Source organism: Lynx rufus, unplaced genomic scaffold, assembly GCF_022079265.1.
Source record: "Lynx rufus isolate CCGP_SWC_20201006 ecotype Redwood Valley unplaced genomic scaffold, mLynRuf1.p SCAF_11, whole genome shotgun sequence".
In the NCBI taxonomy this organism is placed as follows: Eukaryota; Metazoa; Chordata; class Mammalia; order Carnivora; family Felidae; genus Lynx; species Lynx rufus.
The window spans coordinates 10,896,606-10,919,796 of NW_025814825.1; the positions used below are offsets into that span (position 1 = coordinate 10,896,606).

The window sequence follows — 23,191 nt, forward strand, 5'->3', positions numbered from 1 at the left end:
TATTTACACATATATTTTAAAATTTTTAAATTTTTTTTTTTCAACGTTTATTTATTTTTGGGACAGAGAGAGACAGAGCATGAACGGGGGAGGGGCAGAGAGGGAGGGAGACACAGAATTGGAAACAGGCTCCAGGCTCTGAGCCATCAGCCCAGAGCCCGACACGGGGCTCGAACTCACGGACCGCGAGATCGTGACCTGGCTGAAGTCGGACGCTTAACCGACTGCGCCACCCAGGCACCCCAAAATTTTTAAATATTTTTAAAAATTTAAAAATATTTAAAAATGTATAAATATAACATTATATTTATAATATATAAACATATATAATATTTAAATATATATAAATATTTATATTTATATATATTAAATATTTATTATTTTTGAGAGACAGGAAAAAAGTGTGCACACATGCACGCACATGCAAGCAAGGGAGAGGCAGAGATAGGGAGACAGAGGATCTGAAGCAGTCTCTGTGCTGACAGCAGAGAGCCTGATGTGAAGCTTGAACTCACAAACCACGAGATCATGACCTGGGCCCAAGTCAGATGCTTAGCCGACTGAGCCACCAGGCATTTTTTAAAGGGAAGGAAAACATACAATGACATACATGCCATCAACAGAAAGAGATCTCAGACAATCCTAAATGCAGGAAACCTACAACATGATTACAATTTTTTGTGACTTAGTTTTTCTATTTCTCCTGTCATTCTAAAAGGTTAATTTGAAATGAAGACTTGATTTAAAATTCAGCCCTTTTGATAGCAGACATCACACTGTCTGAACTGAGAAGCTGATTTAAATACTTAGTTTCTAAGCAGAAGAATAATAACCTTACGAGAGTACATATGGTAGTTGTTTTTCCTGTTCCAGGCATGCCCACGATGAGTGTGTAGTCTTTTGAAAGAAGTACCTTTTTCATTGCTTGCCTCTGAGGTTTATTCAAACCTGCATTTAAATTTTAAAATAATGGGAAAAAGAATGTTGGATTTCAGTGAGCAAATTAACTAGAAGAAAAGTAGCCTTGGGGTGACTGGGTGGCTCAATCCATTAAGCCCCGTCTACGGCTTAGGTCATAATCTCACAGTTTATGAGTTCAAGCCCCACATCGGGCTCTGTGCTGACAGTGCAGCCTGGAGCCTGCTTCAGATTCTGTGTCTCCCTCTCTCTGCCTCTGCCCTGCTCACACTCTGTGTGTCTCTCTCTCTCTCTCTCTCTCTCTCTCTCAGAAAAGAAAGCAGCCTCTATTCAAGTCTGTTCTTGAATACATCTGTTTGTCTGTCTTTCTTTCTTTCTTTCTTTCTTTCTTTCTTTCTTTCTTTCTCTTTCTTTTCTTTCTTCCCTCCCTCCTTCCTTCCTTCCTTCCTTCCTTTGTTCCTTCCTTCCTTCCTTCCTTCCTTCCTTCCTTCCTTTTTTATTTTTTTTTTTTCAACTTTTTTTTTTTTTTTTATTTATTTTGGGGACAGAGAGAGACAGAGCATGAACGGGGGAGGGGCAGAGAGAGAGGGAGACACAGAATCGGAAACAGGCTCCAGGCTCCGAGCCATCAGCCCAGAGCCTGACGCGGGGCTCGAACTCACGGACCGCGAGATCGTGACCTGGCTGAAGTCGGCCGCTTAACCGACTGCGCCACCCAGGCGCCCCCTTCCTTCCTTTTTTAAATGTTTATGCATTTTTGAGAGAGAGATATAAAGCACAAAGAGAGGAAGGGCAGAGAGAAAGGGAGACACAGAATCTGAAGCAGGCTCCAGGCTCTAAGCTGTCAGCACAGAGCCCTATGAGGGGCTTTAACTCAGGAACTGTGAGATCATGACCTGAGCTGAAGGTAGATGCTTAACCGACTGAGCCACCTAGGCGCCCCTAATAGGTCTTTTCAAAATAAGAAAATGTGACAGTGATGTTAAAGTGTATATGTAAACTGTTTCCTAAGAGAATCTGTCCAAAAATTATAACTGCAAGTTAAATAAATAACACGACAGACTGTGACATACATTACATTATAAATACAACCAAGAACAATGGTAGAAGACATGCTCATTATCACATACCTTTCAGAATGCAGGCAACTGTATCCTTTGCATCATGTGGAAGAACAGAACTGAGGTAGGATATAAACTGAGGTTCACGAAAGTCAATGATCAAATCTCGAAGTTTCTGACTGACAAGGAAAAAAAATGCTTTTAGTAATATTCCTTAGGAAAGTGGGGTAAATTTCAGATTTATTCATTGTTACAAACCTGACACGAGTATTTTCCATCAATTTAGAAAGATTTCCTAATGGGGTATCTATATCACAATTCTTTTCTTCCTGGTCCAATCTGAACAAAGTTGATTCTGGGAGTACTGACAAGTTCCTACAACAGCAAAACACATGTACGTAAATGTTTTTCATTTAACACGGTCAGTCTATGTAAGAAATACACTGCTGTTTGCTAAGAGTAAATGGGCCAGAATAGCTATTAAAAATGGCTACTAGGCCCTAAAATTCATACTTGCCAATCAAAGACAATAGAAGAAGGGTGGACTGGCAGGAAAAGAGAGAAAAGTAGGGTACAAGACACTAAGGTCAAAGCAGTTAATCAGGAACCTACATCTGCTGAAATTCACTAGGCCTTGGTTTACAGTCTAGCCTGGGCTCACCACCCCCAGAAGGATCCTGAACACATGGCCCCTCTCTCTCTTCTAGCCTGGAGCACAGGTCTCTTTCCTGATGCCTTCTCCCACTCTTCCTCCAGCTCCTCAAACCCTAGGGTTCCTTCCATGGTCCTGTATACTGCTCTTCCTTGGAATTTCCCTTTGGTTCCAAGCCCTTATGTGGCTCTGACCTCATATTCCTCTTCCAACTGGTTGCTCACCCAAGCTTCAGGTTTGGATATCCAGCAGGCAGCAGTATCTTTCCACGTGGCCAAACCAAGGCTATGAAACTGAATATATTCAAAACTGAACAAATCTTCATCCCTGCTGAACCTGATCCTCATTCTGTGGTTCTGATCCCAGTTAATAGCACTTGCTTCTATACCACTGCTTTATTCTTCCCTCTCCCTTAACCTCACCCTCTTCCCAACCTGCATATTCAACCAGCATACATTGTAAAAGGAGATAATGAAATGGTGAGAGCTCAGAATAAGCTTCATAGCTGACAAAGGGGGTCTAGCCTGCCTGCCATTCATGTGGTTGTGAGAACTAGATCAGATTATGTCCACATAAGCATTATAAAACAGAACATGCTAGATAAATGTTTGGCAGTTTGGTAGCTCCTCAAAATATTAAACTCAAAATAGTGCATAGCCCAGCAATACCACTGGTAGGTACCTACAAAGGAAGATAAAAAATATATTCACATATGGGGCGCCTGGGTGGCTCAGTCAGTTGAGCATCCGACTAGCTCAGATCATGATCTCACGGTTTGTGAGTTCAGGCCCTTCATCGGGCTCTGTGCTGACAGCTCAGAGTCTGGAGCCTGCTTCAGATTCTGTGTCTCCCTCTTTCTCTCTGCCCCTCAAAAATAAAGAAAACTAATAAAAAAATATTTAAAATATATATATATTCACATAAAAATTTGTATGTGTATATTTATAGCAACACTAGCTATAACACCCAAAATGTGAAAACAAGTCAAATGTCAATCAGCTGATAAATGGAGGAGCAAAATGTGGCCTATCCACATAACAGAATATTATTCAGACATACAGAAATAAGGTACTGGTAAATGCCAAAACTTAGATGAACCTCATAAACATTATACCAAGTAAAAGAAGCTAGGCAATAAATAACAACAACACATATTTTGATTCTATTTATATGAAATATCCAGACTAGATGCATCCATAGAGACAGAAAACAGAATAGTTGTTGCCAGGAACTGAGGGGAGATAGACTGTTTAATGGGAATGTTTCCTTTCAGGGTGATGAAAATACTAGATAGAAGTGACAGTTACACAATATACTGTGAATGTATTAAAGGTCACTGAACTGTATGTTTTTAAATGGCTAGTGGTTAATTTTGTGTTATGTGAATTTTACATTTTTTTTAAGAAAAGGGAATGAAGTGGGGCACCTGGCTGGGTCAGTCGGCGGAGCATGCAACTCTTGACCTAGAGGTGGAGAGTTCAAGCCCTAGGTTGGGCATAGGGATTAGTTAAAAAAAAAAAAAAAGGAAGGAGTTGGAGAATGAAGTATTGACATGTGTTACTCCATGAAGATGAATCTCAGTAACAGTATGCTACGTGAAAAATGCCAGTCACAAAAGACCACATATTGCATAATCCCATTTATAGGAAATGTTCAGAACAGGCACATTTAGAGAGACAGAAAAGAAACTGGTGACTCCCTAGTGTAGGGGGTGTGAATACCAAAGGGTACAAGGGTTCTTTCTGGAGTAATGAAAATATGCTAAAACTGACTTTGGTGATGGCTGCACAACTCTAAGGATATACTAAAAGCCATGGAATTGTATACTTTAAACGAATGACTAGTATAGTATGTAATTTACATATCAATAAAGCTGTTACCCACCCCCTCCAACGGAACTTTTCATTACCTGTCTAATAAACAGGTTACTGATGTCATGTTAATCTCCTTCACATATCCCCTAGACAAAGCAAACAGTGTTCTCTCTTCTCCACTTAAAATAACTCTATCACCTGCCATTAGATTTGTGATAGGCATGGCACCATTTTTACGTTGAAAATTATGTAAATATTGCCCATCACAAACTGTCTTTACACGTTCTGTTCTAATCAGGTTTCCAATGCAGTTGCCACTCTCTTCCCTATGAAACAGAGAGAAAGAGAAAAAGCTTCCATTTACATCATATATATAAATACTGTATTTGCATTTTTCCACAATTTACTTGTTCCTCTGACCCCTGGAAGTTATAATGGTAACAATGAGTCCATCATTTTTACATTTTCTACAATCTACATTGAAGTGTTAGAAATGCTAAGGAAACATTCTGTTAGTTTTAAAATAATCTCTCACCAAACCATCCCTAGACAAGTGCTAGGAAGCACATCCCTTGTTGTACCCACAGGCTGGTTTCTCTGAACAACATGTATCAGCACTTTGAACTCTGAACAATACCTCAACTTCATATGCTGATACATGTAACATTACAGAAAGCAAATGGTAATAACGTTTCCTGAACCTGATGTGAAGAAAATAGTGCCTATTTCTTTAGTATTTATAAAAGGATTTGTAATTATTCTTATTAAAATAATGGCAAGCAAACTGATAATTCCACTGTTTCTAAGAGATAAGTATTAAGCATTTACAATCTCTCAGGCACTACTATTAAATACTATACAACTTCAGAAGCTTGTTGGCATGTACACTTGACACATTCACTATACTTATGGAGTCTATCAAAAGCTACTTACACTTTATCCACTGTAATGACTCCTTGTGTTAAAATTTACTATTAAGAAAATGATTCAATTATTTCTAAAGTCACATTAAAATCAATATTCATTCTCAAAAGTTATAAACAAGTAGATCAAAAGCAACTAAATACTAAAGAAAAATACTATGTAAAGATAACAAAATTACTTATTTATAAGCAACTTGTAAAAAAAATAGATATCACAAAATGACTAACCAACTTTAGAAAATTTGAATCCATATTTATAAGCAACTTGTAAAAAAACAGATCTCACAAAATGAAAGATGGACCAACTTTAGAAAATTTGAATCTGTATCAGAACTTACTAAATATATAAACTTTATAAAATACTAAGTGAAACTTCATTAACTTGTACTCTACTAGGATGCTAAAATTCACCTTATGATATATTAAACTTTATACTCTTTTCAATGATAAACAAGGACTTACCAATAATTTTTAAAATAAGATTTCTCAAGTCATATTTAACCTACTAAAAGTAACAATTGTGCTCTACTTAGAAATAATTCCTTCATAGCCATCTAGAGTTGGCATGAATATATGAAACTGCACATCTCTGAAATGTTATTACATATCCTGACATTTTTCCAAATGTCATCCCATTAGCTAATATAAGTTACTGACGTTTTACTGTATTAAATGGACCACTCACATTTCTGAAGCAGGCATTAACCATATATGTTGGTGATTCTTTTTATTATCCTTTGATTGTGACTCCAGGGTTAACATTAGACACCAAAGGCTGAAATACTCCAAGTGTGAAAGCTTCAGATGTTGGGTTTCTTCTTTTATTTTGGGCAGCATGCCAATTGGGACTGAACTGTCATCCATCTGTTGTTCAACTGCTCTAAAGATATAGCTCCAAGTCAGAGATGTATATAAAATATTAGACTGGCTAGCTATAAAAATGAGGCTATTTCTAAAATAAGCACATGTATATGATGATCACCATAGCTTATAACCAAAGCTCCTAATTTTCGTTAAAAATCATTTCAACATGTTATAAGCAAAATGGCTTTTTATAAAACAAAATGCATAAGAAACCCAGTACTGCATTATTTTGCTTTTAAGGACTATCACCCTAACTTAAGTTTGGGATACTCTAGTTTTCATTCCTATATGTAGCAAATCTTGGCTTTTTATACAATTGCATTTCTCAAAATCACAATATTGTACATCCAGCTCTGTATCATAAGAATGTCAACATAAAAACATGGAGAATTGTATGGAATATAAATTCTGCTTAATACTAATTTTGGGATTATTGTATAGAAATAAATGTTATAGAGGCATAAAAAACATAAAGAATAAAATAAGATTTCTTCTGCCTTTAAGAGATCATTTATTTGATAAAATACTTTTAAAAGTCCTTTATGGGGACCTGGGTGGCTCAGCTGGTTAAGTGTCTGACTTCAGCTCAGGTCATGATCTCAAGGTTCGTGGGCAGCCTGGAGCCTACCTCTGATCTGTGTTTCCCTCTCTCTGCCCCTCCCCCGCTCACACTCCGTCTCTCCCTCTCAAAAATAATAATAATAAACATTAAAAAAATTAAAAAGTAAATAAATAAAAGTGCTTTATGTGGGAACGCTTGGGTGGCTCGGTTGTGTCCAACTTCGGCTTAGGTCATGATCTCATGGTTCGTGGGTTCGAGCCCTGCAAACAGTTCTGTGCTGACAGCTCAGAGCCAAGAGCCTGCTTTGGATTCTGTGTCTCCCTCTCTCTGGCCCTCCCCTGGTCACGCTCTGTGTCTCTCTCAAAAATAAATAAACATTAAAAAAATAAGTCCTTTATGTGAATAGACTGAATTAGAACTTTGGACTTAAACAAAAGAACTTTGGTCTTGCTTTGATATTGTTTCCTACTCTGTATTTACATCTAACTACTTTTTTGTGTCCTTCAAGATTTCCACTGGCCTACGAAGGTCCATAAGACACCTAATAAACTCCCCATACATAGAAAAATACACATATAGGCACCTGGCTAGCTTAGTCAGTAAAGCATGCAACTCTTTATCTCAAGACTGGAAGTTAGAGCCCCATGCTGGGTATAGAGATCACCTAAAAAAAAAAAAAAAAATCTTAAAAAAAGAAAAGAAAAATAGACATCTATAAACAAAACAAGTCTGTTGAATCATACTAAAAGAAACAATTTCCCTGTTTTTAACTAGACAAGGCATGAAATTAAAATAGCAACTAAGAACTGGAAGATTTCTTAAATATCATTTAAGAAAAGTTACTTAGAATTCCTATACTAATTCCCTTTTTCTCTTTTTAAGATTTTTTTTTTTTATTTATTTATTTATTTATTTTTTTCAACGTTTATTTATTTTTGGGACAGAGAGAGACAGAGCATGAACGGGGGAGGGGCAGAGAGAGAGGGAGACACAGAATCGGAAACAGGCTCCAGGCTCTGAGCCATCAGCCCAGAGCCCGACGCGGGGCTCGAACTCACGGACCGCGAGATCGTGACCTGGCTGAAGTCGGACGCTTAACCGACTGCGCCACCCAGGCGCCCCTAAGATTTTTTATTTTGGGGTACCTGGGTGGCTCAGTCGGTTGAGCGTCTGACTTCGGCTCAGGTCATGATCTCACGGTTCGTGAGTTTGAGCCCTGCATTGGGCTCTGTGCTGACAGCTCAGAACCTGGAGCCTGCTTCAAATGCTGTGTCTCCCTCTCTCTCTCCCCCTCCACTGCTTGCACTCTCTCTCTCTCAAAAATAAATAAACATTAAATTTTTTTTTTAATTTTTTAAATTTAAATTATTATTTTTTTTAATGTTTATTTGAGAAAAAGAGAGAGAAAGAGAGAGGACATCAGTAGGGGAGGGGCAGAGAGAGAGGGAGAAAGAGAATCCCAAGGAGGCTCCACTGTCAGTGCAAAGCCCGATGTAGGGCTCAACTCCACCAACAATGAGATCATGACCTGAGATGAAATCAAGAGTCAGACGCCCAACCAACTGAGCCGCCCACGTGCTCCAAAGATTTTTTATTTTTAAGTAATCTCTACACTCTACATGGGGTTCAAACTTACAACTCCGAGATCAATTCGCATGTTGAGCCAGCCAGACCAGTTGAGCCAGCCAGACGTCCCTTAACCAGATTCCATTAAGTCCTAAAATTATTTCATTTCCCCAGAAACTATTTGCAGCAAAAATAAGTAACCACTTTTGGAAAAAGCTTAGAATGCATTCTATTATTCCCCAAGGAAAAAGGCTGCTTACAAAATATGAACTGTACTTTTATTCCCCCTACTCTCTTCATTTTAGGAATACTACCCACAAAGAAAAATAACTAAAATGAAATCATCAATGCCAGACCATACAACAAAGTTAAATCCTTTTAACTGGAACGAATACTTTTGGAAGGCAATGTTTTTACCTGCTATAAAGAGCACAGTTGCCAACATGTGAACAGTATTTACAAGTTTGCTCTTCCTCAATTATTTGTGGCAAAGGAGCAAGGTTTGTCTTCTCCTTTCCAACAGAAGATTTGCTAATACGGTTAGACAAAGAGAATGCCATCTGGTTTCTTAGCCTTAATAATTCTATGGGGGAAAAAGGGGGGTAGTTTAAGAATTAAGTAAAGCTTATTACATATCCTTCTCACATAAAGCTTTCAGATTTAAAAACATAAAATAAACAACATTCGTATTTCCCATTACACTAGAATAACCACTGTTAACAAATTGGCATATATTTCCTTCAACTGTTGCTCACTTGATAAGTTCTTTTAAACAACCATATATCTCATAAACAGTAAATATTGTGAAGTTGGTATTTATAATTAAATTTTAAGGATGAATACAGCTATCTAGAATGTCTCAAATATAAGACAGGAAGCTTAAAATAAATTTTTGAATAATAAAACTTTAAAAGGTTAATGTTTTCATCTATACAGTATATTGTTCAAATTCTTTTAAAAATATACCACAATCAATCAATCAATCAATCAATCCACAACTACACATTACAACCTGTATTAGGCCTAGCAAATATAGTGGATACTGCCAGGTATATACACAGATTGCCAAAGGTTAAAGGAAAAAAACAAACAAACAAAACCCAGGGAAGTGAATTGAGAGAGAACAGCTCAACCTCTTTTATCAAGATGTTTGGCGGGCACAGGGTACATGTGGCCAGTCTTGAGGTAAAGGAGCAGACCGGCCTCTGGATCAGCTCTCCTCTCTTGACTTAGCAGTGTGTACAGAACAAGCTGTGAAAAAACATTGTACATTTTGTCAAATAAAACTTGAGCTCTCATATTTCCATGCATGTTTAGCAATCAACACATATTGTAATTTTAAAATCAAAAGGTCAATGAAGTTATTTCCATTTTGAAAACAATACAAGGCAAATTAGTAGAGGTAACAGGATAATTCAATGACAAATATTTAATTTCCACAACATGACCACTGTTTATACTTCTCAGTTTTACACCAAAAAGAGATACATAGAATTTTTCTTAGTAAATATTTAGATTTCCAATAAATTAAAGAGGGAAATTAACCAAACTATATTTCACATTCTGAAGTTAACAGACTTTAGACACTATTTTCCCTGTTTAAAATAAGTGAACTAAATAAAATAAAATAAGTGAACTAAACACAAAAATGCGTGTTACTTATGTCATAGTTACTGGGACAACTAAGTGAGACTAACTCTACAGCGTTCACTGCTTTTTGCAGAGCATGAGTCATTATTAACTGCGTTAAATTTATGTGGTGCTCTCCTGGGAAACCATCTAAGACAAGTTAGAAACAGCTAGTTTACAGTTCGTGAAAACACCTTAGCAGTAATGGCAAGTCATTCAGTCACAGACACCCTACTAACAAGTTAGCTTGTTTTCCAAGAGATTTCCAAGATGAAAATGTTGAATGATTTGTCTTTAAATCATTCTAAAATACCAACACCAGTCATTGTAATTAACATGCCTACATACGTCAAATTATAATTACATTCTTGTTTTCTAAGCTATATTTAAAATATAATGGGGCACCTGGCTGGCTCAGTCAGTAGAGCATAAGACTCTTGATCTTGGGCTTGAGTTGGAGCCCCCCATTGCATGCAAAGATTACTTAAAAATAAAATATATTATTTTAAATTTTATTTATTTTGACAGAGAGAGCATGCACACAAAAGCTGGGGAGGGGCAGAGAAACAGAGAGAGAGAGAAAGAGAGAGAGAGAGAGAGAGAGAGAGAGAATCCCAAGCAGGCTCCTGGCTGTCAACACAGAACCTGATGTGGTGCTTGATCCCAAATCAAGATGCCCTTACATAATATCCTGATGAAGGGCTGTTGCTTCAATATTTGAGCCTATGAAGCATGTTTTGGGAGGCAGTTTTACAAACATACTACTCGTGTTCGTGTTCCCTGATACAGCATAGGTACCAAATAAAACTTTTGAAAAACTTTTTTAAATTAAAATGAATCCATAAGTGACAGGGTAGAGCCTTGGGGCTGTAGACCAAGGGAGTCATCTGAAATTGTTTCTTTCTGTGCTATTTTTCCCTCCAAAGGAACTGAGGCAGAAGGAAGGAATATAAAGAACTCTGATGCTGGAACTTATTAGAAGGGAAAAGTATCTGAAATGACATTTTCTTATATTGTAACAAAAGGAAATTGGGTTGAAATTTTACAGTATTATTATAATTCAACTGTATCACAAGTTAAACAGGTTCTTTTTTTTTTGGTTTAGATATCATAGCTCCATATAATATTTTTCCTTTAAAAAATGTGTTTTGGGTGCCTGGGTGGCTCAGTCAGTTAGGCATCTGACTTTGGCTCAGGTCATGATCTCATGGTTTGTGAGTTTGAGCCCTGCATCAGGCTCTGTGTGGACAGCTCAGAGCCTGGAGCCTGCTTTGGATTCTATGTCTTCTCTCTCTTATGCCCGCCCCCCCACCTTGCCCCCATTCATGCTCTGTCTCCATCTCTCTCTCAAAAATAAATAAACATTACAAACATTTTTTTTTTAAATGTGTTTTAGGGGTGCCTGGCTGGCTCAGTCAGCAGAGCATGTGACTCTTCATGTCAAGGTTGGGAATTCAAACCCCATGCTGAGAGCTTACTTTAAAAAAATAACAAAATTGGGGCTCCTGGATGGCTAAGTTGGTTAAGCATCTGACTGGCTCAGGCCATGATCTCATGATTCATGGGTTTGAGTCTCACATCAGACTCTGCACTGTCAGCACAAAGCCTGTGTGGGATTCTCTCTCTCCTTCTTTCTCTGCCCCTTCCCTGCTCTTTCTCTCTCTCAAATAAATAAACTTAAAAAAAAAAAAAGACAAAAAAATAACAAAATTTAGGGGGGGCCTGGGGAGCTCAGTTGTTTGAGCATCTGACTCTTGATTTCTGCTCAGGTCATGATCTCATGGTCCATGAGATCAACCCCACGTGGGGCTCCGTGCTGAGTGTGAAGCCTTCTTGGGATTCTCTTTTCCCTCTCTCTCTGCCCCTTCCCCACGTGCTCTCTCCTGCTCTCAATAAACAAACAGAAAAAAAAAAGAAAAAAGACATGAGTTTTGGTAACATTATCCATTTATAAAGACATTCCTTAAATTAAGTTAGTCTATAACATGAGCTTTTTCTGCATTACCAAAGTGAAACAGTCAGATCTTCTAAGAAGGGATATATATGTCTTTCCTCATCCCCAATACCTATATAACTCAATGGTTTACTGTAATTTCTTCAATGTCTCTTTTTTACGTTTTGTTGTTGTTGTTAATTTTAGAGAGAGAGAGAGGGAGAGAGAGAGAGAACGCACACGCATGACTAGGGGAAAGTGGCAGAGGGAGAGAGAATCATAAGCAGGCTCCATCTTCTACCTAGAGCCCAACCTGGGGCTCAATCCCACGACCCTGGGGTCATGACCTGAGCGGAAATTAAGAGTCAGATTCTCAACCCACTGGGCCACCCAGGTGCCCCTCCTTCATTCTTGAATAGTGAATATGCAATATAAATTCCAATATTTAAAAAAAAAAAATTTTTTTTTAATGTTTATTTATTTTTGAGACAGAGAGAGACAGAGCATGAATGGGGGAGGGTCAGAGAGAGGGAGACACAGAATCTGAAACAGGCTTCAGTCTCCGAGCTGTCAGCACAGAGCCCGACGCGGGGCTCGAACCCACAGACTGCGAGATCATGACCTGAGCCGAAGTCGGCCGCCCAACCGACTGAGCCACCCAGGCGCCCCATAAATTCCAATATTTTTGTTTGAGCCTTGCTCTAATCATTTTCCTCGTGTTTTAATACAAGAAATACTCTATTATTCTTAAAATTCTTCTTGTAGCTTCTCTTCTTGCAAAGATAAAAGTTTCAACTGACTAAAATTAATTACAATTAATATTCTTTGTATACAGTAATATTCTTGAAGGCAGAGTCAGAATGGCAACCTTAGAATGTCTTTGAATCTTGACAACTTTAGATGCTAAAATGCTTTTATATTTCTCTTTCTTTTAGCAATCAAAAGTGATTTCAATCAAACTTGTCATTAAAAAAATAAAATTTTCGGTCACATGTACATAGAACACTATTTTTCAAATCTTTGACTTCAAAAACAGCTTTTCTTATATCTTGGCATGATTTTCCTTCCTCAAGAGAGCTTTAATCTTTAATTAATTTAATCTTTAATTCATTATTTTAGCCATTCCTGTATTGCCAAAGTGAAAAGTTCAAGTCTTCTAATAGCAGAAATCTATTTTTTCCTCTACCTCCAATATCTGTAAAACCCAATAAGGGGTGAAACACCAATTCCCAAATGGAAAAGCTTGCATGGGAACATTTGGTGATGGGTATACAATTAAGAATGGTGAGACAGATTTAATGAGAAAAAGTCCCTTTAATTGCTAATTAAGTATTTTGAATCCGAACAGTACTTTATATAAAATCTGTTGAAACTAAAATAAATAAATAAATAAATAAATCTGCTGAAATATCATGTAAAATTCCAAGGGCAAAAGGAAATTTAAGTTATATTACAAATGCTATGTTATATTATTTATTCCCATAATATATATTATACCATAAAAATACAATAATAGTACTATCGTTTAGTTTTACCTTTGTTGGTATAAAACTGTCTAGAACATAAATAAACTTAAAAAAATATTTGGGGCATCTGGGCTCAGTCAGTTAAGCATCCAACTCTTGATTTTGGCTCGGGGCATCATCTTGCAGTTGGTGGGTTCAAGCCCCACATTGGGCTCTGCACTGATAGTATGGAGCCTGCCTAGGATTCTCTCTCCCCTTGTCTCTCTCTCTGCTCCTCCTCCACATGTGCGCTCTCTCTCTCTCAAAATAAATAAATAAGCTTAAAAAAAAAAAAAAAAAAAACAACTGTTTAGAATATGCCACAGACTTCCAATGTGGAGGTGGGCAGAGGGAATGAAAATAATGAGAAAATTGGGAGGGGGGGATGGGCTGAATAGGTAAGGGGCATTAAGGAATCTACTGAAATCACTGTTGTACTATATGACAACTAACTTGAATGTAAATTTTAAAAAATAAATTAAATGAAAAATAAAAAAATTTTTTAAAAGAAAATAATTAGAAAACAAAATAAAATTTCATGTTAATTGCTTTAAGTCATTATAAATAATATAAATTCCAGATCGTTTTGGAAGACAATAAAAGACTGTTAGGTTTATACATACCTAATACAAATCCATATTACTTTAAGATTTCTCAGAAACTTTAATACACTAACATGCATCATTACATCTTCAAATATACTTGGTTTCTGCAACTTTTATCACCAAAGAATTATTTTTTTAGGAGTATCTGTTTCATAGTTTGGCAGCATAAACTTGGCAACACTGGCCTACAAATTCAGCTATCATATTTCTTTGCTGGGGAAAACTTTCTGCTATAGCTATGTATACATTTATAAACAAATTGAGTACTCTGGGTACGTCCCAAATTGAAAAGGACTGAGGGGCTCCTGGCTGGCTCAGTTAGAAGAGCATATGACTCTTGATTTAGGAGTCATGAGTTTGAGCCCCATGTTGGGTGTAGAGATTATTTAAAAAAAAAAAAAAAAAGTACTATATGAAACTTAAATAACAATTATACAAATTGAACCAAAATATGTAAGCAGACCTACATTTTTTTCAGACCTATTTTTTTTTCATTGTTTTAATGTTTTATTTATTTTTGAGAGCGAGAAAGAGAGGGAGACAGAGTATGAGCGGGGAAGAGGCAGGGAGAGAGGGAGACACAAAATCCGAAGCAGGCTCGAGGTTCTGAACTGCCAACACAGGGCCCGCATGGGACTAGCACCCACAAACCATGAGATCATGACTTAAGCTAAAGTCAGACGCTTAACCGACTGAGCCACCCAGGCGCCCCAAATATATATATTTTTTAAATGTGTATTTATTTTGAGAGAGAGTGCAAGTGGAGAAGGGGTAGAGAGAAAGAATCTCAAGCACGACACACGACTTGATCTACAAACCATGAGATGACTTGAGCCAAAATCAAGAATCAGACACTTAACCAACTGACCCACCCAGAAACTCCCAATTTTCTTATTAAGACTTATACCCACCTGACTACGATGTTCAATAGAATTTAATTCTTTGCCAGTTTTAAGTTCCAAAGGCATTATCTTATATTTCGTTTTATATCCTCGATGTATTTTCACACCAACTGTGACATCTATTTTGCCTTTCAATCCAAACCTAGGGGACCAAATGCTTTCTTCAATATCCAATGAATTTATGACTTCAATATTACACGTTGAATTATTGTTACTACCATCACTTGGCCTAAAAAACAAAACACAAAAATACTTAATTAGAACACTTAGCTCGTTTCTCATATGCTGGCATTAACTTCATTTTACAACAGAGAATGTAGGGATGGGAAACCATCCACATACCTTTATAGCAGTGATTCTCAAAGTGTGGCTCCTAGACTGGCAGCATCAGCATCACCTGGGAACTTGTTATAAAAGCAAATTCTCAGGCTCCACTCCAGACCTACTCAATCAGAAACTCTCTGGGTGAAGCTGAGCAATTTGTTTCACAAACTCTGCAAGTGATCCTGATGCATGCTCAAGTTTGAGAACTGCTATCCTATAGCCTCTAACTAATGTAATTTAAATTTTCTTAATGTTTATCATCTATCCTTTTCAGTTCATTTCTACTACAATCTTCCTAACTTGGGCCTTTAAATTCCCCAGTCCTAGATTACTAGAGAAGTCTATTTAGACTATGGAAGCCACAATACCAATCTGAATATTCTGGTATACAATTATTACACTGATTAATATAAAATGGCTTGAATATGGTTGCACCCAGGGTAGCAAAGGTGTGTTCTTCATTAACACCATATTAAACTGTGTATGAGCTACCTTTCCCCATCACCTATGCAGTGTGTGTCTTGATTATCCAACACTTCACCGCTATACTCCCCACAACTATCTTCAAAAGGACCTCATGTGCTCCTACATTTCCTCATTGTTTTCTTTACTTAATCATTAAATGAATCCATCTCTGTCACTATCAATATTTAAAACTAAGTACTCAGCATTGTTGTTTGTATTACAAGAGGTTCTGAGTTTAATATCTTAACTGTTAAGAAAGCCAAGAGCACAGGAAGGAGGAAAAAAAAATCTATAAACATCAAAGGAATTAGGGGATGAAAATAACTTTCCAAGCCTCTTATACTTTTCTTAGATCTAAGATTTATTTTCAGAGCAGTAAGTTATTCTTCAGGAGAAAAGTCAGATAAGCACTAACTTTTATTAATCCTATTTCAGACTCAAAGCCAAATAAGATATTAAATCTAATGGAAATCTTACATGAAAAGGAAAATTTTTCTAGTAATAAAATGTAGTTTAAGGGCACCTGGGTGACTCAATCAGTTAAGCAGTCTTAATTTCGGCTTGGGTCATGATCTCACGGTTCGTGGGTTTGGGTCCCACATGTGGCTCTGCAATGATGGTGCAGAGCCTGCTTGGCATTCTCTCTCTCCCTCTCTCTCTGCCCCTTCCTGGTTCACAGGCTCACTCTCTCTCAAAAAAAAAAATTTTTTTTTAAGTATTTTATGACATATAAAAATTGAGATTTATTATAACCATCAGAATACATGATTTAGTTGACTCTGGTTTACTAATTTTATGTTATTTATTTATATCAGCAGCTATTTCTTTTTTTAAATTTTTTTTTTTTCAACGTTTTTTTATTTATTTTTGGGACAGACAGAGACAGAGCATGAACGGGGGAGGGGCAGAGAGAGAGGGAGACACAGAATCGGAAACAGGCTCCAGGCTCCGAGCCATCAGCCCAGAGCCTGACGCGGGGCTCGAACTCACGGACCGCGAGATAGTGACCTGGCTGAAGTCGGACGCTTAACCGACTGCGCCACCCAGGCGCCCCTATCAGCAGCTATTTCTTAACAAATGAGAATATTTTTTAAGAGAAAAATTGCCACCTTCAGTCACTTTTTTTTTTTAATTTTTTTTAACGTTTATTTTTGAGACAGAGAGAGACAGAGAATGAACAGGGGAGGAGCAGAGAGAGAGGGAGACACAGAATCCGAAACAGGCTCCAGACTCAGCTGTCAGCACAGAGCCCGACGCGGGGCTCGAACTCACGGAACGTGAGACCTTGACCTGAGCCGAAGTCGGATGCTTAACCAACCGAGCCACCCAGGCGCCCCCTTCAGTCACTTTTTTAGCTGTTTCAGGATGCTTCAAATATAATCTTCAGGTATGTATGAAATTCAAGAAAGCTACAACTTATCTGAAATTTCTTAAATATTATTGTTTTCTCTATCCAAATGTTATCTAATTGTGTTATATATTCAAATATGCAGTGAAATAACACAAACTTTATTATTCACAAAATGTTACATATATACTTAATAGAAGATAGGTAATGAAACTGTTAATGTTGCTAATAAAATTCATTCCCCTAGAAAAAAGAGTAATGTGATTTTACACCTAGATCTGTGGAATAAATGACAGTATTTGAATTCAACTACTATGATTTTAATCAACATAATGCTATAAAACTCCTTCAAGAAGGACCTGATGGAGAATAGATTATCATGAAAATGAAGAAAATATACATTTACCACCAATTGATGAGAAAGTTGTCTCTTTAAAAGGCTTTTAAAGGTCTCATTCTTGGGATGCCTGGGTGACTTAGTTGGTTAAGCATCTGACTTTGGCACAGGTCATGATCTCACGGCTTGTGAGTTTGAGCCCTGCATTGGGTTCTGTACTGATAGCTCAGAGCCTGGAGCCTGATTCAGATTCTGTGTCTCTTTCTCTCTCTGCTCCTCCCCCGCTCACAGTCTCTCTCTCTCTCTCTTTCTCAAAATAAAGATTAAAAAATTAAAAAATAAATAAAGGACGCATTCTCTGTGCTATATACTAAATTTTTTGTTGTCGTTGGTTTTGTTTTGTTTTGTTTTTTTAAAGACTGGCTATAAACTGCTGGGAAAAGGGCACAAGCTAAAATACAGAGGAGCGCCTTCTTCCCAGACATATAAGATTCCATTAGAAATAACTGAGACAAAGAAAAATCTTATACCAAAACACAGAGATGAGAACACTGAGCTGGGAATCTTGGTTCCTACTATAGACTCAACTCCATCACTGTTTTCATATAAAACCTAAACAAGTCACACTACATTTCAAGTCAAAAACAACTCTGAATCCCACCTTTTCCCCAGCTTCCTGATATACTTCTTCCAGCCTACCAAATCCCTTATTGATCCATCCTAATCCCTCAGCCTCCTTTGATGGAGTCTACTCATCTCCCCCTCTGTCCTTACATAGCACACCCTTACCTCCCAGAGTTCTGTGCCTCTTCTGTTGCCCTGCATGTTTTCTTTGAGCAATGCCCTCCACTCCTATGTTTTCAACTACCAGCAACAGAGTTTTTGGAGAGAATTAGTCTCCCTGTAACACTAGTACCTAGCATAATCCTGAGCACAGACACAGCATATGGAATACATGTTTGCTGAATAGGTTAAGTCCATGAGTCTATGAGAAAATGCAGCTTATGACTGCAAAAACAATAAGTTTTAACCAAAAGAAAAAACATGGAGACAAAATGCTAAAACAATTAAAGAGTAAAAGAAAAGCTAATATCTGAAACAACCATGAAAATGGATATTCACTACAATTTTAACTTTCAAGCAAATTTAAAGAACTCCAAAATAAACAAGAAAGGAAAAGAAAGGCGTGTAGTGAGGGAGGGTAAATAAGGATAAAGAAACAATTAGGAACAAGAGAAATAAAAAATTCAGCTTGTAATTATTACAGAAAATCAATAGAGACCAGAATGACAGAAATACTACAAAACAATGCAAGGAATCAAGAAAAGAATGACTACTTAATAAACACTTAGTTGTTTATCACAATGAAGACTAAAGTACCAAGATCCATGCCCCATCCTAGACACAGGCAATCTGCTCCAAAGAAATAACAAAGAATGAAGCATTTATAAATTTATAAAAAACACTACAAGAGGCTGGGGGTTGGGTGGGGGACACCTGGGTGTTGGACTTTGGCTCAGGTCATGATCTCACGGTTCTCAAGTTCGAGTCTCACATCAGTCTCGCTGCTGTCAGCACAGAGCCCACTTTGGATCCTCTGTCCCCTTCTCTCTGCTGCTGCCCAGCTTGCATGCGCTCTCTTTCTCAAAAATAAATAAACATTGAAAAAAACCAAAACACTACAAGGGGGCACCTAGGTGGCTCAGTCAGTTAAGCATCCTACTCTTGATTTCAGCTCAGGTCATCATCCCAGGGTCGTGGGATTGAGCCCTGGAGTCTGCTTAAGATTTTCTCATTTCTTCTGCCCCCCTCCCTGCTCAAGTGTTCTCTCTCTCTAAAAAAAATTAAATTAAATTTAGTTTATTTTTAAAGTTTAATTTATAAATAAATATGTATTTCAAAATCAAAAAAATAATAAATAAAATAATATAAAAATCTAAATCCTGGCAAACTGATTGTGGTAATGGTGCACAACTCTACAAATATACTGAGAGTCACTGAACTGTAAATAATAATAATAAAATAAATAAAAATAATTAAAATCCTGCTGGCAGATATAGGATTTCTTAAATTATCATTTTTTTAAAGCTTATTTATTTATTTTTGAGAGACAAAGAAAGTGAGCAAGGGAGGGGGCAGAGAAAGGGAGGGAGAGAATCCCAAGCAGGCTCCAGCACAGAGCCCAATGCAGGGGGAAGAGCAGAGAGACAGAGAGGAAGAGAGAATCCCAAGAAACTTCTGCGCTGCCTGACTTGGGGCTGGATCTCACAACTGTGAGATCAAAACCTGAGCCAAAATCAAGAGTCTGACACTTAACCGACTGAGCCACCCAGGCACCCCAGACACAGGACATTAAACATTACTAGCAACCTTCTAAAATGATTACAAAATTCTCAGAGAATTCTAGCAATATGTAAAAGGTTGTAAAATTTCTAAATATCTTTGATGAAATAGTCCACTTCTGAGATTTCAATGCCAGGAAATAAGTGTTCTCATAGTCAACCCTTCCACTAGTGTACCCTCATTCCTTCTCCATACTCAAGACATAACTGAACTCTCCCATCTCTCAGGATGAATTCTGCCTTCTCTGTGGAACTCTCCCTGTCAGCATATGAACATGTCATACTTCCCATCTTCAAAACAACAGCAAATCTCTCTTAACCCCACATGAGCCTCTGCCTACCATTCCATAGAACAACCTCTCAGTATGGTTGTCTAACTCCCTGTCTCCAAATCCTCCTCTACCAGTCTCTCTTGATGCCCTTCTAAACACACCTGCTCCCCTAGAATCACTGCTGACTATTCTTTCCCTCTTACTCCACATCCAATCCAAAATCTATCAGTTCCACCTCTCAAGTCTGACCAAAATCCAACTGATTCTCATCACTTCCACAACTCTCACTGTGGTCTAAGCCACCGGCTTCTCTTACTTGGATTCTTGAAAGAGCCTCCAAATTGGTCTACCTCTGCCCTTATCCTACATCATAGTCCCAAAAAAGCAGCCAGAATGAGCCTTTTAAAAGTAAATCTGAGCAATGCATAAACTAGTACAGGGGTTAAATCACACAGCTAAATTGTGGCAAAACTGGGATTCACATCTGGTCTCAGTATCTCCTTTTTTCTTTATTAAAAAAAAAATTTTTTTTTAATGTTTATTTTTGAGAGATAGAGTGCAAGAGGGGGAGGGGCAGAGAGAGAAGGAGACACAGAATCTGAAGCAGGATCCAGGCTTAGAGCTGTCAGCAGTGCCTGATGCAGGGCTTGAATCCATAGAGATGCAAGATCATGATGTGAATCTAAGTCAGACACTTAACCAACTAAGCCAACCCAGTCACTGCTGTCCTTTGAACCAGGGAACCTCAGACAACAAATTGATCAAAGGAACTGATGGTTCCCAAGATTTCTGTTGCACAAGTCTTAAACAAGTTATTCAGATCACAAAATGTCCTGAGATAAAATACTAAGAATATTGAAAACAAATATTAAGAATATTAAGAAAAAGTTAAGAATATTTACATGAATGGAAGCCGTGCCTATTCAAAAAAAAAAAAGAAAAAGAAAATGTTGCTCATTTAAAAAAAAAAAAAAGTTAAATCAAAACCCTCTGTGCAAACTCTCCAGTGGCTTCTTATCTAATCAGAACAGCAGCCAAAGTCCTGACATGGCTTCTTCCAAGGCCCCAAGAAAGCTACTTCTGCTCCTTCCTGTCTCACTCTGCTCCGGCCACCCTGGCAAGTGTGCATCACCCAGGGCTTTTACCTGGAACGTTCTTCCTGGAGACAGCTGCACGGTTACCTCCTTGATTTCCTTCAGGCTTCACCTCAACACCAGCTTATTACAGAGGCCTTTCACAACCATTCAGTGGAAACATGTCCCACCACCACCACTACCAACTCCACTTTCCTTCTCACATTATTCCACACTGCATTTATCCAGTGCAATCCAGCCCCCTGTTATTTACTTGTTCAGTAGTCTAGAAGCACCTTGAAGTCAGCTGCTTTTTTTTCATATGATAATCCCAGCACATAGAACATCATTACTTGGCACATATTAAGCATTCAATAAATATTTCTTGAATGAGTAAATAATGAAAGAGAAAAAAAAAGTATTACCTATTATCAATGCTACTTTAAGGGGGAAAACAATAAAATCCCAATGCCAAACAGCATTAAATGGTTAAATGCAGGATTTAAACATAAAGCACAAATCCACAGGACAATCAACAGATGACATAGTCCATATATGATAGTAATAGAAATATATATGAAATTAGGACCCCCACAATATTTACAAATTGGCTATTTAAAAAACATACTGACATACAAAAATCAGAAGAGTTTATTATAGTGAAAATAGAATTTTTATTCACTAGATTATTTTTGGTTTTGGAAAGACACTCAGAACTGTAATTTATAAAATAAGCAAACAAAAGCTAGTTGTAATAACTTGACCTTTTAAAAAGCTTTAATTCAACATACAGAATAAAATCCTAATCTGAACATATGAACACCATATAAACAAAATGAGTTTCTTACAGAGAGAGCTGCATCTGAGGGAAGTCAGTTGAAATATATTTATGCATGAAATCTCCGGCCCATTTAGAAAATGAAGGAAGATACTCCTCTACTTCTTGTTTTATCTCATCTTGATTCAAATTTAAGCGATACCTGCCAAAATAAGAGATTAAACATGAAAGCATGAATATGAAAAAAGTAAGTAAGGACAAAAATATCCAAATAAGCAACTTAAGTTACTCAGCAACTAATTAACGGATATATAGCGCGGTGTATACATGGGGCACTTGGCTGGCTCAATCATAGAACATATAACTCTTGATCTCAGGGTCATGAGTTCAAGCCCCACATTGGGGATAGAGTTTACTTAAAAAATAAATAAATAAAATCTTCTGTGGGGGTGCCTGGATAGCTCGGTCAGTTAAGTGCCTGACTTCAGCTCAGGTCATGATCTCATGGTTGGTGGGTTCAAGCCCCATTCGGGGCTCGCTGCTGTTAGCACAGAGCCCGCTTCGGATCCTCTGTCCTCCCTGCTCTCTGCCCCTTCCCTGCTCATGCACTCTCTCTCAATAATAAACAGACATTTTTAAAAAAATCTTTTTTTTAATGTGGTACATATGTACAATGGAATATTATTCAACCTTAAAAATAAAGAGAGCAGAACCCTCTGAGCCCTCCAAAAGAACTGGTTCAGCAGGGAAGACAAAATTAGCAACCCTAGCTCTGCCAAGATTGTGTCTCCTGGGCATAGCAGCAACCTCAAGCTGAAAGAGAAGCTGAAATTCCTCAAGCCAGAGAGCAACTGCTAATACCAAAATACCCCAAATGATCATACATTCAGAATACCAGAGGCAAAGGTTATCCTTACAAAAGGCTGCTTCAAATCTGGCAACTTCCAGTTGATAAAAGAAGACGTAAGCGAGAATGCGGGAAAACAAGGATTCATGTAAACTAGTACAATGCCTATAGAGAACAATTTGGCAATAATTATCAAAAATGTTATTTATTTTTGGGGCGCCTGGGTGGCTCAGTCGGTTAAGCATCCAATTTCAGTTCAGGTCATGACCTCACAGCTCATGAGTTCAAGCCCCATATTGGGCTCTGTGCTGACAGTTCAGAGCCTGGAGCCTGCTTCAGATTCTGTGTCTCCGTCTCTCTCTGCCACTACCCTGCTCATGCTCTCTTTCCTTCAAAAATAAATATTTCAATAAATATTTTTTTAATGTTTATTTATTTAAATAATCTCTACACTCAACATGGGGCTCAAAC

General features: G+C 37.6%; 1 protein-coding gene across 1 annotated transcript in view; it reads right to left on the bottom strand.

Moving 5' to 3' along the window:
- DNA2 (DNA replication helicase/nuclease 2) overlaps positions 1-23,191 on the bottom strand; it is a 53,682-nt gene that overhangs the window by 17,978 nt on the left and 12,513 nt on the right. Inside the window, exons 5-13 of the mRNA XM_047071902.1 lie at positions 21,944-22,075; positions 14,944-15,163; positions 9,494-9,611; positions 8,778-8,943; positions 6,054-6,248; positions 4,541-4,771; positions 2,238-2,354; positions 2,049-2,158; positions 839-948 (exon numbers count right to left, since the gene is read on the bottom strand). Coding sequence (XP_046927858.1) covers positions 839-948; positions 2,049-2,158; positions 2,238-2,354; positions 4,541-4,771; positions 6,054-6,248; positions 8,778-8,943; positions 9,494-9,611; positions 14,944-15,163; positions 21,944-22,075 — 1,399 coding nt within the window. The remainder of the gene's footprint in view (positions 1-838; positions 949-2,048; positions 2,159-2,237; positions 2,355-4,540; positions 4,772-6,053; positions 6,249-8,777; positions 8,944-9,493; positions 9,612-14,943; positions 15,164-21,943; positions 22,076-23,191) is intronic.